At 36.9% G+C, this 17,885-nt stretch overlaps 1 protein-coding gene and 1 long non-coding RNA gene across 4 annotated transcripts in view; one reads left to right on the top strand and one right to left on the bottom strand.

The window, feature by feature from the left end:
* Window positions 1-696: 696 nt before the first annotated feature.
* LOC110042830 (uncharacterized) overlaps window positions 697-17,885 on the bottom strand; it is a 19,743-nt gene continuing 2,554 nt past the window's right edge. Inside the window, exons 3-5 of one of the 2 annotated variants that reach the window (XR_016209290.1) lie at window positions 17,489-17,589; window positions 3,031-3,123; window positions 697-1,650 (exon numbers count right to left, since the gene is read on the bottom strand). This is a non-coding gene — a long non-coding RNA (uncharacterized LOC110042830). Of the gene's footprint in view, window positions 1,651-3,030; window positions 3,124-11,677; window positions 11,930-17,488; window positions 17,590-17,885 lie in introns of those variants that run through there. The other variant, XR_016209291.1, reaches the window with a different exon arrangement.
* Window positions 6,071-17,885, top strand: part of LOC110042816 (uncharacterized) — an 18,320-nt gene continuing 6,505 nt past the window's right edge. Inside the window, exons 1-3 of one of the 2 annotated variants that reach the window (XM_089296460.1) lie at window positions 6,071-6,189; window positions 7,032-7,097; window positions 16,589-16,831. In XM_089296460.1, the coding sequence (XP_089152586.1) occupies window positions 6,184-6,189; window positions 7,032-7,097; window positions 16,589-16,831 (315 nt within the window). In that variant the 5' untranslated portion in view covers window positions 6,071-6,183. Of the gene's footprint in view, window positions 6,190-7,031; window positions 7,098-15,325; window positions 16,088-16,588; window positions 16,832-17,885 lie in introns of those variants that run through there. The other variant, XM_089296461.1, reaches the window with a different exon arrangement.

The raw sequence follows: 17,885 nt of genomic DNA, 5'->3' as shown, positions 1-17,885 counted from the left end.
TCATATTGAAATCCAACTGCAGATGGTATAATGCGCGTGCAAAACAAGTGCGAGAGACGTCAATGTTGGACTTACTAGGGAGGTGACAGAAAAAAAATGTAACGGGCAGCAACAAAATTTTCGAAAGGATGAAAACAACTCATTTAAGTTTTGAAAACGGGTGATTACCGCTACATTTTATGTTATGAAATGGAAGTGGCAAGCCTATTTTCAACATGTGATTAGGTTTTGGTTGTGAGGAAAGGCTATGTAGACTGTATTTTGGCTAAGCCAGAGGGGATCTTTCAGGGACGCTAAAAGCGCTGTTGCAACGATTTTGTTATTAAAAACATACCAAGAGTAGGTTTTATGTTACCATTTACCATGTCGCTTAAAGATGTTTATATGTGTTTCCTTGCATACGGCGGTTGCGCCCGCAGTACGAACGACAATCAAAACTGAGCTGTCCTACCAAAACGACAGGATAATATTCTTTTTCTTCGCGGCTAACAAAAATAACGACAATGCTTAAGTTGCTTTGGCCTCTCCTAATAGTTAACTTGAGAATGCTGGGTTTATTTTGACGAGGGACAGCATATTTTGTTTAAAATAACACAACTATTATCCTACCTGGCGACACTCGACGAACTACGAGCGAGTTGCCATGCCGGACACCAGCAACCCATTCTTGGCGCAAATCAGATGCTCGGAGACACATAATGTTTTCAATCATATTTCTCTCTTTTTACAATCTAACATAGCTTTTGCAATTGTAAATCCCTTTTCGAGAATATTTAATGTCATCTCCAGCGAGAAAAGTTGCCTGATTTCAATGCCTTTCCTGTTAGCTTACATTGACGTCAGGGTAGTTAAGTTTTTCCCACCTGCTGAATTCTGAATGGTCAATTCAAATTTCTTGCGCGTCAGCCGTAAGCAAGGTTAGTTTTCTGCATGAAAAGGCGAACTCTGGGTAAACCTGTGAAGAAATATCTTTTCCTTTTTTTTCCGAAAAATGCTAACATCAGCAGTTTTCTTCGAGATTCGAGGCTGATTATCTCGGAAAAATTAATGGCTGCCCCAAATTAGCCTGCGAGCAGGCTCACCTTTGAGTCACGCGCGCGAGCGGCGAAGAGCAGAGCGATCCGGCGGGAAGGAGTCTGGTGAAGAGGCAGTCAGGAACATAGTGGTGACAGAGTGCTTGTGCTCCAGCGTGAGCCTACTCGCAGGCTAACCCCCAGTTTTCTTTGTGGATTCCAAAAACCCTAGCTAAGATCAACTTTTTCCACGTTTTCCTAATCTGCAAAAACATGTTTGTATTTAGTAGGCACTGTTCTTTATGAGCCTGAGACACCCCAAAGCAGCTAATGTTGTTCAGTTCTGTGATGGAGCACAGCTGCATGTCTGCACAACACTAGTCATCAACTCTATGTAGGGCGCTTTGCGCGATCTTGGGATGTTGCAAACATCTAGATCAAAATGCTCGCATATCCAGAGAGAGCTTAGCTTTTTAAAGCCATTAGATGAGTTTAAGTCACGCAAGTTGAATGTGTCGTAAGCAATTGGATGAGTTAACTGACACTTCTCAAGAATATCAGCTCGGGTTGATCCTCAGCGGCTGTTGTGTCTTCTTTGAGGACCTCATCCTGTCTGTTTCTGAGGCTTTGCAGTCACCTTGGAGAAGAAGGAACGAAGGAGTCAAGAACTCATCTAAGATGAACCGTCTACTTCCGACCTCATCTTTTGCGTATACCTCATCTCTAGTGCTACAGCAACTGCTTAGACTTTATGGCCCGCCTCCTGCCCTGAGAAGAATTTTTCTTCGAGGTAGTTTTTTGGTTTTTCATCAAAACGAGTGGCCTTCTTCATTACTTTCAGGGCCCATCCTTTAAGGTTAATTTCTTCAGTAGGGACTGCATGTAAGTGTAGAACTTGCTAGGACCGAGTGAATACCACAATCACAAGGAAGTTTGTCGCTATAGCATAATTTTGCCCTCGTCAAATAGGTTTTGCCTTTCAGGAACAAGTTAACATGAATCATACGGTAAATGGTTCTCAAGAGAACCGCACTGTTGATCAAGAGATTACTGATATACTAATTATAATCTGTTGACCTAATAATATTGATAGGTGCTATGACGCGGGCTTTGGAGAGTTACAATCTGCTCAACCGTTGTGACGTCTCAGCGTGATTTCGTACACTAATCATCGAAAATGTGGCTGAAACCTACTGATAATATAACATGATATGAGGTATCGTAGAACATCCAGTTGTCGACATGTCGCGAGGTAAGTGGAATATATCATATATTTTCTTTTGTGCATCATTATTTTCACGTTATTATGCTAATTAGGACGGCGGTCTTTGTCGACATAAGCACAGCTTAAGCTTCTTCTTCTAACATCTTACAGTTTTAACGGCCCCAAAATTTCATTGCATATTTTACAGTTGAGACATTGCTCTTAAAGTGGAGTGTAGTTTTGGCATCTCAAGTGATGTACTTTTGGCGATATTTTCCTTTAAATTTCGCCATTTTATGGCGCTTCATGGGTAGTTCGAAAGGGAAGAAATTTAAAATTCTGTTATATATATATAAAAAAAAAAAAAATCAGATGTTGATCAAATTCCCAAAACAGCCAGTCAACGTAATAAGAAACGTTTGCCTATCTCGAATAATGGGTTTTTATCCGGATTTATGACGTTTTCTTTTATGGCAAATCGTTAAAAAATGTACCCTAAAATGGCCGCTGAAAGCCCTCTCAGAGCTACGAACTGAATTGAACTGAAAGTTATATTTTTGTGAATCACATATCTAGACCATTCATCCGAGAAAGGTCGAGGAATTTCATTTTTTTTCTCGTCCAAATGACCATAGTTGATATTTACAGCTGGTGGCTCTTAAGGATTTAATTTAATAAATGTGTCAAAGGAAGTGTAATAAAAAAAATGGGAAAACGAGAGTGAAAAAAACTTGCAAAGTATATTCAAAAGAAGTAATATTAAAACTTCCTTTCAACATAAGCGGTGAGCTTCAATATCATATGCAAATTTACCATGTTCCCTGTTCACAGCTGCCTCTGAAAGACACTTCGAATGACTCCCACACAACCTTATTCCAGACGCCCTCAGAAGATGCATCTTAGATCCTGTAACAACAACTAAATGACCTGAATTCAGAGACTTAAACGTTACCAAGACCAAACAATATACAGAAGTGTCTATGGAGCAAACTTTTAGCGGAGGAAAATTCAATAAACGAACACTAAAAGCAAAAGTCACATTGTGCTATTGTGTTGCTGTTTACACCTAAATTCAGAAGCTCGTCGATACCAAAGAAAATGTAAAGCAAATTGCGAGTATAAATCTTTCTTAGGAACACATTTGGACGCCTAATTTTGGTAAAATTTGAAGTAATGTGACAAAGCATGCCACATTTTGATTAATACATCTGGAAAACAACTGTAATTCAATTTTAACGTTTTGTCACTTTGACATTTTCATTCTTTAATACTCCATCTGTGAACATCAATTGATAAATTAAACATCAGCGTCCTTTCTTAATTGTTGCAAATTCAACTAAATAAATCATTGTAATGAGGCTGAGTTGGCTTTAATTCGGTCTGTAATTATACGAGTGGTTAACACAAAGCGGAATTCGGAGGGACATATACTTAGAACAATATAACCACAAGTCATTACAAACCAAATTCGATTAGTCGAGGTTCTCTTAACAATTAATCATATCCATTCTGGAATTCGAGGAAGAAATGAAGGCAAACAGAAGCCTGTCAGCACTTAATCAACATTACGACAAAATTCAAGGAAAATAAAAACCATTTGTGAAATTGTTTTGAGGTATAAAGAAGCATATTTCGTCACAAAATGAACTCGCTATACAACTTGTTACTGAACACCTTATGCCTGGACACTGTTTTTAGAAAACTTAGCTCCTCCCACTCCAGTTTGGTAAATATAAGTGTGCTAAAAAGCAACTGCTCTAGACATTCAGATAAGGTATGATTCAATGAATTTACTAGGATATGATGAAACACGAAAACAAGTAAATACTATTGAGCCACAGTAACAGCTGTTATTGATATAAGGGCCTTCTAAATAGTACTCTTTTTTTCATTGGCCAATCTTGTTGCTTAAAATAAATTATAGTTTTGTTAACTTGCAATTTTCCGCAAATTTCACCACATATAAACTTCTCATGTGAATATAAGCGCAGTTTCGAAATTATTAAATTTCCCACACAGTCTCCTAATGAGGGAGTAATTATTTTCTTCCTTCTTAACACTGAAAAAACAACTTCTGTCGAAAACAATCATAAATTTATTAAAACAGAAACTTGGCGGGATGTAACCAGGAACTAAATGCAACCGTTGGAACAAATTCGAGCAAATTTAAACTCGTATTTGCATGTTGCTCTGACAGACCTGCCAATGCTAACTCCATCACGAGGGCAACAGAATATCCGGTTTTACTGAAAACCCTTCCTTTCGAATAACAAGATGAAGGTCAAAGTGATTTAACAGCAGTCTAAAAGGGGAAGTGGTTGATATTTTAAGTCTAAGTCAACTTCTTAATTTTTAATATCGTTTAAATTGTAGAAAGTACATTAAGATAATATCCCACAAGTGATAACTTAGTTTCTTTTCTGGTATTTACTTCGTATTTTATTTATATTGTAAAAAAAAAAATAGATGTTAACCAACAACCTTTTTATTTGACTTTAATTTTATGAAATTCAGCAGTTTTTGACAACAAAAAATAACACTCAAAGGTAAACACGACATCTACGACGACTCAAAGAAATGCTGAAGTTGAATTTTTCGATGCTCTTGGCTTAAAAGGTGATATTTAGCACGTCAAAAGCGAACAAGGAAATATCTGGGTAAAATAAAGGAATTGCTTTATTGTTCGTCCTCAATTAAAAGCTGTTAGTAACAAATACAGCATTGCTCAATTATGCAAGGAATCTAAAATAGACTAATAAAATATTTTACATCTCTTCGCGGAAGTTATATTACGTGTACAAGGCCGCAAAAAGGAATATCAAGATTTTGCTTGAGCTATTACAAGTAAAATATTTCTTTGAAATCTCAATAAAAGGATTACAAATATCATCAACGAAGATCGTTTTGAACCGAAAAGGAGGTTAAAATATAATAACAATAAAAATTATGTTTTCTTGATACGAACAAACGAATATCTTCCTGCATACTAAATAATGCGGGCCGGAATTCTTAAAACAAGTTTCAACCCCTTAAACCCCAAAAGTCTAAAGTACTTCAGGAGTCTTGGACCAATTTTTCTTACTCTTGCATTTAAAAGTAAAAATACATATGCTTAGCATTATATGGTTTAAAGTCAAATAAAGGAACTAGAAAGCGTAAAATGTTAAATTAACTCGAGTTCAGCTGTCACATTTTAGATGTCATGTAAGGCATCACGTGGCGTACCATTTCATGTTAATTTGTCATTTACTTGTCATTCCCAGTACATTTCATCCCACAAAGGTTTCGCAATCGTATTTCTATTCCCTAATTCAAGTGTGAATTTATTTCCAAATAAAAAGTGCCCCGTGGTCCCGTGTAATGCCCGATTACTATTTCTGCACTTTCATCACTGATGACAAAAACAACGGATGAGAAAAACAGCGAAAACATTTACAGAAACAGTGACAGCAAATTGAATTAACGTATTTTAACAAATTGAACCCTTCCACGCCAGCAGAAAATTGTCACAATTTAATTTATTGATTCATTACAAAAAAACACCCACATGTGTCGCCATTATGGTGGAAAATATAAGAAGATTAGGTTCCGTCTGCTACACTTGATATTTTTGGCGTCTTTTTTCTTACAAAACACATGTATATAATCTTTATTTACCAACACCCTTGAAATCATCCTCTTCTTCAAAAAGCTTTTTCGCTTTACTGGAGAATCTCTTGAGGTTGCCATTCATCTAAATGACATTTTCCTCTTAATTAAAAAACCATGTGTGACTGATTATGACTATGAAAGACAGGTTTCCTTCAATCAACTCTTCAATAATCATTATTTAAAGTGCGCTTCTCTGAACAGTCCGGATCACTTCAGTAGCCGGTGTTAATCGACGAGGTTGGCTTCAATTTCACACTCAGACTGTTCACTAAATATTCTGAGAAAACTGGAAAACAAGAATTTTCTCTAACAGACATGAAGGTAAGGATGTTAACATTAAAGCACTCTGATCAAGGTACAAAACGCAAAATATAATTATTGCATCAAAACTGAGGAAAGTTGCTCATTTACATCAGCGGAACACAACTTGTTTCGAAGTTGCTCTTAGAGGAACACTTAGCACGTATAAAACAAAGAGTAATGGTCTAGATCCATGCACATCTATATCTCATAATATCTTGGCGCTCACACAGATGTTTGATGAACTACAAAAAACTACTTAGCAGTTTAAGGTTAACTTCCCTCGCTAAGCGTAGGGCTACCGACAAATGGTTTACAGCAGCCATAAGGACGCCTATTGCTTCCTGTACATTCAGTCTTTTTGATAGAGTGGTTTTCACTTGAGCGTCGAAAATAATTCGCATTTGCTTTGGTTTTGCATTGCTACGCTACGTGATTGGTTGAAAAACTCGCGCTACTTTGCCATTCAATCACAAGTAAAACCAAAACAAATCGTAGCTCGCTTGAACACGTTTTCCCGCGCTCCGCGTCAGCTACTTCCATTGCTTGGAGTTTTGATTGGTTCAATGAATGTGTCTGCGTCCTTTGTGATTGGCCAGAGTGATGACTTTGGTTTTGGTCTTACGATACTCCGTTGGAACCACTCTGTTGACACGATAATTCAAACAACATTATTTTTTCAGAAGACAAAACAAAGAACAAGCAGAAAGAAAATAAAACAAAACAAACAACAACAAAAAAACCTGCATACAAAACAATGCATACAAAGTCAGTTTGTCTTAATTTTGGACTAATTTATTTTTCTTTGAAACACTGACTGAACGCGTGAACAGCTATAACATGTGTCTTCTGTTCCTCTTGAGGTTACCATGGCAGGATGCAGAGTTCATAGTAGGCGTTCTACTGAAGGACCTAACTTTTCGAAGAGGGTATGTTACTAGAAATCTCTCCATCACTTTAATATACCTTTGCACGAGAGTAACATGCGCTGTAAAACGCTAAAATGCAAGAGTGATCAAAATCTAACCTCTCTTCGCAACGTCAAAACATTATCAAGTGGACAGGTGGAAAGAATAAAAAATATCATCAACCACAGAATACTATTCTGTTTTACCTAAATTCTCTATTCTTAAACAACTAATAACGCACATTATCACACGAATGTACTGCTCAAAATCTTTCATTTGAATGACCTCACACTAGGGCTTCAATCACAGGCTTAAAAGTAAGAACTACCAAGTATAGTATAATAAACAGTACCACTTGAAAGTACTGCTCAATAGCTTTCATTCGAATGGTCACTCACAGGGGATTCATTTACAGACCACATTGTACAGCATAATTGTAAACACACACTAGGTTTTCATCCACAGTCTTAAAAGTTAGAACCACTTTGTACAGTATAACAAACAGTATTACATACCTCTTACTAACCGAGTTCGAGGGCCGTACTGTAAGTTACGGACCGAGTTTTTCCCCATCGATTTATGGCCCAAGCGCGAAGCGTGCGGGCCATAAATCGAATGGGAAAAACGAGGATCCGTAACTTACGGTACGGACCGAGAAAACGAGGTTAGTAAGATATTTATTATATCTCTACTGTGTGTCTGACGGCTCGGGAACGATTTCTATTCACGAGGAACGGCTTCAAATTTCTGACGCACCTCGAAAGCAAAACGACTCAATTTGAACTGATCGTTTGAAATCGTTAGTAGGTTTTAATACACAATTTTGTTCTCTTACTTGCTAAAAAAGTGAAGAATACTTGTCGATAAACCGCGAAACATTTAGGTAACAAAAACAGCTTTAAATTTTAGCGGGCCGTACAGTAGATTACGACCCGCTAAATTGAGCAATCACAGACTTAAAAGTTCGAACCACCTTGTACAGCATAATAAACAGTATCCACATGAAAGTAATGTTCAATAGCATCTTTGTGAATGGTCACACACTAGGGTTTCATCCACAGACTTTAAGTTTAGAACCACCTTGAATAGCATAATAAACAGTGCCACATGAAAGTACTGCTCAATAGCTTTCATTTGAATGGTCACAAACTAGGTTTTCATCCACACTCTTAAAAGTTAGAACCACCTTGTGCAGCATAATAAACAGTACCACATGAAAGTACTGCTCAATAGCCTTCATTTGATTGGTCACTTACAAGGAATTCATTTACAGACTTACGACTTAGAACCACATTGTGCAGCATAATTATAAACACGCATTAGGTTTTCATCCGCACTCATAAAAGTTCGAACCACTTTGTACAGTATAATAAGCTGTACCACATGAAAGTACTGCTTAACAGCATTCATTTGAGAGATCACACACTAGAGTGCCCCAATCAGAATTCAAACAAAGAATTATCTTTCTGCTGGTCAGTGTAACAGGCAATAATACCACATGAAATATCTACTAATTGCAATAGGCTTTACAGTATTTCAGTGGTCACTTCTATGACTTCCACGGAATTATAGAACTGCAGAAAAGGAACTACCTACATGTTCTAACTCCAGGAGGTACAAGGTTCAGTTGAGAACATTTCTGGTATAGTTTGTTTTTTAAGTGCCGCTGAGTCTCTATTTGCAAACTTAGACCTTTGAATGTCGGTCCGATCCTGTCTTGCACATGGATTACGTTTACTTTGACGCTTTCTTTTCGCGTCGAAAACTTTCCCGCCTCAGCTTCTATAAAAAAAAAAACAACAACCATTATTTCCTTACTCCCAAAGTCAGTACCGTCTGGTCCACTGTCTACAAATTTACATACACTATGTTGCAAAAAACATCACACGTACATAAGTGATAATTTTACTTCATACACTCTTTCTTTTTTATAAGCGCGAATATACTTTATAAGGATATCGAGGCTGAAATTCGCGCAATGTTAAGAATATTTTAAGAAGAAACCCGAGGCTGAAATTTTCAAAAGAATGCAATTTTTGTGTTGGAAATTTGTAAATACAATGCAATAAAATGTTTTTCACTAGACTGTATAAAACATTCTTCCTTCCCTAAACGGCAAAACCAGCCTGAAGGATCAACAAAAACAGCACTAGCTGCCTGTGCGATCTACTAACATTTCTGCAAGAAGTTATGTGTGTCATATCAGACTATATTGCCTGCAGTCTGGCTCAAAAATTCAAAGTCATGATAGGACAGATAATCTGACGTTGCGTCGGGAAAGTCCACTTTTTATTCCTTACTCTAATCTAAAAATATTCCCAGGAATATTTTCACCATAAAATCGGCAGAAAAATAAGAATATCTAGCTTGGGCCACAAAAGCAATATTCTTATAAAATAGAGTGTATCTTAAAAGCTAGTTAAAAGGCAACTCCACAACGAAGAGATCATAATGGCGTATATTTTCATCATTTGCGTATACGTCTCTAAAATTAGCTTCAATCGCACCAGAAAGGGTTTATGTTAAAGATCGTACACTCAACTGTAATCATGTATTACTATAATTCAAGTCTTAGTGTGATGATCGCATTAATGGCTTCCACTTCGTCAACATCGTCAATCTTTATTCCGAGGGTGTTAAATTCCACACTTGAAATTTGGGATTTTCCCAAACGAATGGCGTCTTGTGTTCATTTGTTTATTACACTTATAAATAATTGTTTACAACTGAACGTAAGATAGGATTTCGTCGAACGATCGTCAAAGTTCTCAGTTTTAAATTGCAATGCCATTAAGACTTCCGCACCGAATAATATCAACCAACCATTGTGTACATTATAACCTTAACCACGCTGTCCATGCCACACGTTGACAAAAAGAATCAAATATCATGGTTACATTTGCACTGTTACAAAAAGGACATTTCACCACTTTATGCATTGCACTATTTTGGCCTTCATCCAGACCTTGTGTAAAGCCCTCCGAAACAAAACATAAGGTGTATAGCTAAATGCATGGACACTGAAATTTAATCTGTTGTTCCTTTTCATAGAGAGCTTTATTCAAGTATCTCTGAATAATCAGTAAAAAAGAATATTATTTGTTTATGAGCTATGCAAGCTGTAAAAACAATACAAACGTGTTCATCTAAGTATTTCCTTGTAAATAACTGAACTTTAAGGTTTTTAAACTGTCGAAGAAGACAATTTTCATTGTAAGAATCTAAAACGCAAAGAATCCTATGTATTCCATCAATCGTCATTCAGCAAGCGAGGGCGAATTCAAATTGAAACTTTGATATTGTAACATTGATATCTCAAAGTCTGTCACAATTAACGCAAAGTTTCAAAGTAGCAGCTTGTTTCTGTATTATAGTTGAATCCTGCAATCGGTTCCTTCTCCGTTCGAGATCGAGCTTGAAAACTTCAACGTGTGTCTGTCGTTATGGGAATACTCACAAAAAAGTGACAAAACACTATACAGCTGTTGAAACACTCGCGTACGGTTAGTGCTTGCAGCTTGCTTCTATTTTTTTTATACTTTTTTAAAAATAATGCTTAATATTTAACTTCCTGGGTAACTGTATATTTCAAATTGAATTTGAAATATACAGGGTTTCCCATGTCGTATGTAGAATTACGGAAACACTTATGTGCGGGGGACAACAGCTATACGAATACGCGCCTACGGTTCATGCTTGCACAACATTGTATCAGTTTGTAATTTTGAATTGCACATTCTACTTCCTCTGGTTTTCCCTGATACAACGACAATATAACTAGATACAATTTCCGTGTGGGAGAACGCACTCGCAAAATGCAGGTGTCGAAAACCTCGCCTACGTTCCTATGCCCACTTAGTTTTTCTCGTTTTCACAGAATATCCTTTCTACCTCTTCCTAGGAAAAAGGTTCTTTCCTTTTACTCTCCATAAAGTGGCTGTTCGGTAGAAACCAAAACAGCTTTAGGAAGGCTAGACTACGAAACATATTTCCACGGCAATATATAGCTTCCTATAAACATCCTATACGCTTTTACCTTCGAGAAAAAAAAAAAAACATCACATGGATTGTTTGGTTTTCATAAAGTTATGGCACCATTCTCTTGCGAGACAACTCAAAAAAGGTACGGGAACACGCTCATGGCTCATGTTTCCTCTGGTCTGTATAGTTACTTCTTCAGTCAATTTCCTTGGATAGAAAGGAACCTTCCTTTGTTTGATTTCGATAAAATCATGAAAAATCTCGCCCACGGCTGATGTTTCTACCGCATTGCATCGTTACTCCTTACTCAACTTCCTTGGATAGAACGAAAACTTCCCTTGTTTGGTTTCCATATCAGCACTCGCTAGTGGGACAACTAGAAAAAGCTGTGAAAACACTCGCCTACGGCTCACGTTTTTACAGCTTTCCTCGTCTTCCAAAGACCCTCTCGAAACTACTTGAAGCAGGAGAAAATGTTTTGAAAGGTCGTTCTCTTTCTTGAAATAAAAATGATTCTTCCTTCCTTATGGATTTCTGTCATTTCACATAGCAACTACTGTTCTTCAAATTCAAACCATTATTACAATCGACTGGTTTCCTTTGATCAAGGTACGTCACGGTTTTCTTTTCTTTTTTTTTCATATAAATCGTTAATTAAGCTATGGGACGATAGTGCACCTAGCCATGCTAACGTAATCAATAAAGCGGGATTACCGGATCATGTCCGACTATATTGAAGACACGTTTGTCTGTAGACACTATACAGTGTTATCTTGTGAGCACTTGATATTCCACACACGTTTCGAAATAAGGAAGTGTTACTTGCCAAAGTGTGCGCTAGCATGATTTGTATTCAAAGCACGGAGTTAAATCTATAAAAAAAAGAAAAATATATGTTGGTGAAGTAAATAGGTGATCGAATGAATATGCCAGTGCAATTAAGGATATAAAAATTCTATCAAAATTGTCTTTGAGAAAGTACAATTTGGAACAATCTCAAGCGTCACAGTAGTGTAAATCGCTAATTGCTTGCGCTTTGATCGGATAAATAATTTATTATTTACCGACAAAAATAACGGACGCGACAGCATTACTTTGCAGTGCAGTGCAAATTACAAATTAAAACGATAAAGCCCGCCACAAGGCAATAAAGTAATTTTGTCAGTCATAATATTTGTGGAAGAAGACAAGCAAGCAGACAAGGCACACGATAAATTCTACATGTTCGATAAAAAATCTATAATTATGTAATAAGTAGTGATTATAATCAATTTCTTTGAATATCATTCATATGAATCTGACGGTAAATTAAGACTTTATGGAAAAAGTCAATGCAACATTACATCAAGCATATATATACTTTTCACGTTTGTATTTTATCCAGGCATGATGCACGCTTACTTGGATGGCGCCATTTTAGCGTATGGAATGTCACGTGTTACGGAAACAACGACGCGCCTGCCAAACGCGCGAAAATGACTAACGCTATGGCAAACACTATACAACAACTGTAAAACCATGATTCGTTTCATAACCAATAGCAAGTTGCTTAAGTTATTAAAGAATCGTTTTGTCGAGTTATTTGTATAGATTTAGTGTTGGCTATTTAGCAGCGATTTGGTGTCTGGAGCTAAGAGATGTTAGAATTTTCGACTCTTGATCAGGGATAAGATAAAAACATACCAAAAAGGCCCTACGCGACGTTTTTCGTGAGCAACTAACTTACTTATTTTGCAATTAGTTATGAAATTATATAAACTCAAATAATTGTACCATTGCCAGGCCTGCTGACTGAGTGCCACGCGTATCGACACCAATAGCATAAGCTAATGTGTCTAAGAGCAGACGGGTTGACAAAACTGTCTGGCCCCAATTCTAAAACAATCACTAAGTCATTTTCGAAACTTTACAACAAAATCAACCTCGATAAGGGTGGAGTAATAGAATTACTGACTGAGTAAGACTGTCAAGACAATCAAGAAAACAGACATCTATTCTGCCCTTGGTCATTTTCCACGGTCCTCAACTCGCTGCGCTCGGCTCATGATACATGAATCTCAAGCCAACTATATGCCGTCCGCTCGTCTTCAGTCCAAAAGCTAAGTTCGTAATGTGTTTTTTTACCTTTGATTCGCTTTTTATCTTTTATTTTACTTGGGACGATTCTTTCACAATCAAAAAAAGGTAAGATTATGTAATTAACATGTTTATAAGAAATTAGTTTGCTTTTTTCATGGTCTTAGACTTTGTCAAACTCATAGGTTTTTAATACGACAATCATTTTTTCAAATTGTTACTGACTAGCAAACTTGTTACTCGTAAGTCGCGCACCAGAAGCGTCAACGAGCAGGACTCGACTAGACATCGACCACCTAATGCTGACGAATATGTACTAGTTTTTTTCTTTTTTTCTTTTGCTTTTTTTTCTGAGGCCTTCTGCGCCAAGGAGCTAGTGGAAGGTGACTAAATTTTCTTCTATAATGGTTGTATTCGCGCAAGAGTTCCGCGGTATAGAGGTTTTACAGTAAAAGGAACAGTTGAAGATTTATCCTTCTAGTTAGAGTATTTCCTATAATAAAAATGATTCTGATTACTACTTAAGCGTTAAGAAAATGCCCCGCGAATCACCAATTTTAACTAAGTGAAGCAGTTCATCCAAACGTTTCTGCCAACAAGCCATAGTGATCGTCATAGTTATTTGCAAAAAGCGCGCTCCATGAAAGTGACTTAACTTCAATTTTCCAAGAAATTTTCATGATCGAGTATTACATCTGAACACCACCCACACGTAGTAAAGACAAAAGACCTGAACGAAATATCAGCAGGCATCGATTATCAACAGGTGAAACGCAATTATCACAGCAAGAATACGTGGCTCACTAATTATATTATCACACGGTTGTCATATAACAGCGGTCATTTATTGACTTATCACCCTGATAGACTGACAAGACGGGCCAAATATGAGTTCCTTGCATGACAGCACGTTGAGCATCAGTAAACTTGAGGAAATAGAGCCTGGCGGTGAGTTTTTGTTCGATAACCACGCAAATTCTAGAAACAAAGAGAGCTAGATATTTAAGGAAAGAAAGCCAGTGCGAATATCCTAATATCGCAAAAGCTAAGGAATATATCTGCCCAGTACGGAAGAAACCATTCTCTCTAGATATAAGCTAAAGAAGGTGTCTTAATGTGGTATTGATAGTCACGCATGAAAAGAAATTAAGCGTTTGCGACCGATTTATATCAGGAAAATTTTTAAGCCAACAAAAAATAAATCTACAATAAAATTACTTTTAAGTGTAAAGAAAAACAGAAACATCACGGCTTGTTTAGTTTAATCATACTTTATTTCTTCAAGTCTTACAAACTGTTTAAAATGCACGGAGATATAAACATATATATTTTTTCTTTTTAAACTGAGCGCATCGCTTTTTTACCTTTAGGCTATTAACCTTAAGAAACAAAATTGGCTGTTTCTAAGATATTTTATTTCGAGAAACTATTAGCGACATTAAGGAACAATTTCCAATATAATTTTGACAGTGTTCCAGAAGGAAGATAGAAAACCACAAACCGTTAAAGCTTTGATTCCTCGTAGAGAAACAGCTTCAGAAAGTATTTTTCAGTCTGGCATTCAGGACCGTTAATTGCTCTATGAATAACCCGCACATGAGCGTGAATGGCATAGATTATCCCTCGTCAATGACAGGATGAACAATACAGAGATAAATTTATAAGTGAACGGCGAGACGGTCACTATATTGTCTTGCCATTAAGAACGAACGCTGACGCAAAATTGGAATATTCGTTCTTTGTTTTACAGCTAAAGTCCCCACAGCCCATCAATTTTACCGAGGGCCTTCAAACATATTGCCTTGCCCGCTATTAGGGGATATAAAGTTGAAACAGTTGAGAACTCTTCAAAATCCACTCACAACTCCATTTATTAGACTTTCACTAATGGCTTTGAACGGCTTGGTTTCACAGGTTCTAGAAATTTTAATGACCAAGCAACTCATATGGTTTCACCTGCTCGCCGGAACACGTGGAGGCTCAAAATCGATATCAAATTCTGTTTTCTTTTAAGCAAATGAAATAGCTTTCTTGTGATTGAGAAGGAAAAGCTCATGCCCTCTGGAAGCCCAACCTTTAGCTGATGTTTCCAACCAAGAACAAATTGCTTTTCGGAGATAATTCTTAATTTTCTGTGTATAGTTCGGTCATTACTATATTTAGTTGAATTTATCTCTGTTTAAACTTGATTACGTGGAAACTTTAAGCCCACCTTCTTTCCTTTGCAAATTAAACGTTTTTGTTAAACTCTCGTTGAATTCAACTAATCTAAGAAGTCAAGAAGTTCAACCGGTCTTGCAGACACCTTCATCCAAACTATGTTTAACTGAGTTTCCTTCTGTTCAATTTGGCTTAGTTTGGGAATGAAAGACTCTCATTTCATTCCAAATTCAACTTTTTAAGAAAAGCCCACTCTCTTTGTTTAATACAATAGGAACTGAATTGAACTGCCCAGCTCGATTGAATTTAAATTCTATATTTGAGAGTAAGGTAACTAAAAGTTTAACCCAGACGAAATGTTCCCAAATTAGAGCAGAATACAAACAAGAAGAACAGTGAGTTCTAAGGGCTACTTAAAGCAAAACAACATTTATTTTTCGTGAGAAAAAAGAAAAGAGGAAGTTGTGTAATCTTGAAACCGATCGCTCGAACCTGAACAACTGTCATAAACTCGTTATCGGAAATAAAGGAAACTTGCATAAATGACATGGTATTTGATAAGTGGGGCCATTTATGACATCAACGCCCCTTAAAAATATTTCAATACGAAATTATACACCTGCGATTCAAATCATAACTGATATAAACCCAAGCCACTGCTAACAACGTCGTCATTTGCGCGTGGTAGAGGAAACCTGCTCTTGTCTAGAGATAGAATCCTGCACTTCTAGCGCTGTGTAACTCGCAAACTCAGTCGAATCAAAATGGAAACAAGTTTAACTTTCTCAAAATGGGTAAGTATGGTTGATTTCGGGTCTTGAATATGAAGAGTTATTGTTAAAATTGTTAAATGTTACCTCTCTTTGTAAGCACTCTAAGAAAGGTGTTACATGGAACTTTATTCTGTCTCCAAACTCATTTAAAAACTCTATTCTTCTATTTTTATTTTAGTTTTTGATTTTTTGATTTGCCACACAAACAAAAGCTAATTTCTTAAAGAGGAATGATATGCGCTTTTTAATTTCTGCGCTTAAACTTTACTTCAAAACTTCAAATTTCTAAGAACCCGGTTTTCAACGATGTTTACTAGGCAAAAGCTCTCTTTCTATCGTTACTATATCCACAGGTCGAAAAAAGTTAGCCGCTATTCTAGCCTGGACTACCGGTTTATTCATGGTTATTCTCGACAAATTTACCGCAATTCTATCCTGCAAGCCATCGCGATAGCCAAACAATTGATAATTTCAAGATAATAAAAGTCATAAAGTTTTCCTCTTATGTTCTTCCACCCACAGTTGATGTTTGTTCTAAGCTTCCTTGCCTACACAATTGCTTTCGTAAATGGACATCCGAATGCATTCTCGTGGACGCCGAATGATTCCGAAGATGACGTCGGATTCCGAAGCCTTTCGGATGGCGATGTACCAACTTTGGATGATTTTGAAGAATTAGATGATTTGACTGATCTAGATGTCGATGACGAAGACAGCCTTCTCGAGTACAATTTTATGAGGAACAATAAAAGAAGCCCTAGCTCTGTGAGTATGCGCACAATTTTCATTTTCCTGCATTAAGACACTTTAAAGTTCCCTAATAATTGCAAAGCCGCCAAGCTGTTCTGTCGTTTTTAATCGCTCTTCAATTACTCATTTATTCAATGCATAGGCACACTTAACCACAAGCCGCTTTGCTTAAAGCATTGTCTCGCTTTTCAAACGGTTCCAAATGATTCACCATCTATAATTTAATTTTTTCTAGCTGGTTCTAATGATTAATCATAGAGCGATACACCTGGTAGAAGACATTGTGAAACACTTTAATCAATTTTGGTAATGTCTGTATACGTGTAAATGGAACCCACTCATAAGAAAATATATCTTTTCTACTTTATATCAATCTGATTAAATGACCGGATACTTGGCCACGTTAATGAGCTTTAACGGCGAGACTTTGGAACTCACCCTGTGCGCATATCAAAGCTTTGCAACATAAAATATTAACTGTCTCAGAACATTTCTAAAAGCGTCGCCATCTTGTGGAAAACAGGTGTTTTCTCCAACTTAACAGAGTGGCATTTTATGAATTATTGATTTGAAGTATTTGATTCATTTTATACACAAATGCACATGAATGAAATGATTGGGTTGATTTAATTGACTTGAAATTCAAAATCACAGACTCCAGCTTATAATTACCTTCATTATATGACTAGCGTTTGTAGCCGATATAACGCGCGCCTTGATTGGCTAACACTAGGGCATTACTCTCCCGCAATGTCCATGGGCCGAATATGGGCCTGCAAAGACAAAGAAAAAGCCATACAATAAACAACTTATTAACCTCGAACGTTCGGTCTTTACGGGGAAATCTCAAACCTCAGCCTTGCCATATCGACCTCGCTATCGCTCAGTCAATACTGCAAGATCTCGGTTTGAGATTTTCTCGTAGAGACCTCACTCACGATAAAGTAGTAGTTAATAAATGTGCTCATTCTAATGTTCCAAGTTAAAAAAAAGGCAAAGCCTTTTTTTTAATAAGGGCATTGCGACAACACCAAGAGTAGAAAATTTCTTGTCGGCACGTGTTCCCCGG

Source organism: Orbicella faveolata, unplaced genomic scaffold, assembly GCF_042242905.1.
Source record: "Orbicella faveolata isolate gen_17 unplaced genomic scaffold, um_ofav_v1 contig_27, whole genome shotgun sequence".
In the NCBI taxonomy this organism is placed as follows: domain Eukaryota; kingdom Metazoa; phylum Cnidaria; class Anthozoa; order Scleractinia; family Merulinidae; genus Orbicella; species Orbicella faveolata.
Note: the sequence above shows the minus strand (reverse complement) of the source record. Positions and strands in the feature narration are given on the sequence as shown.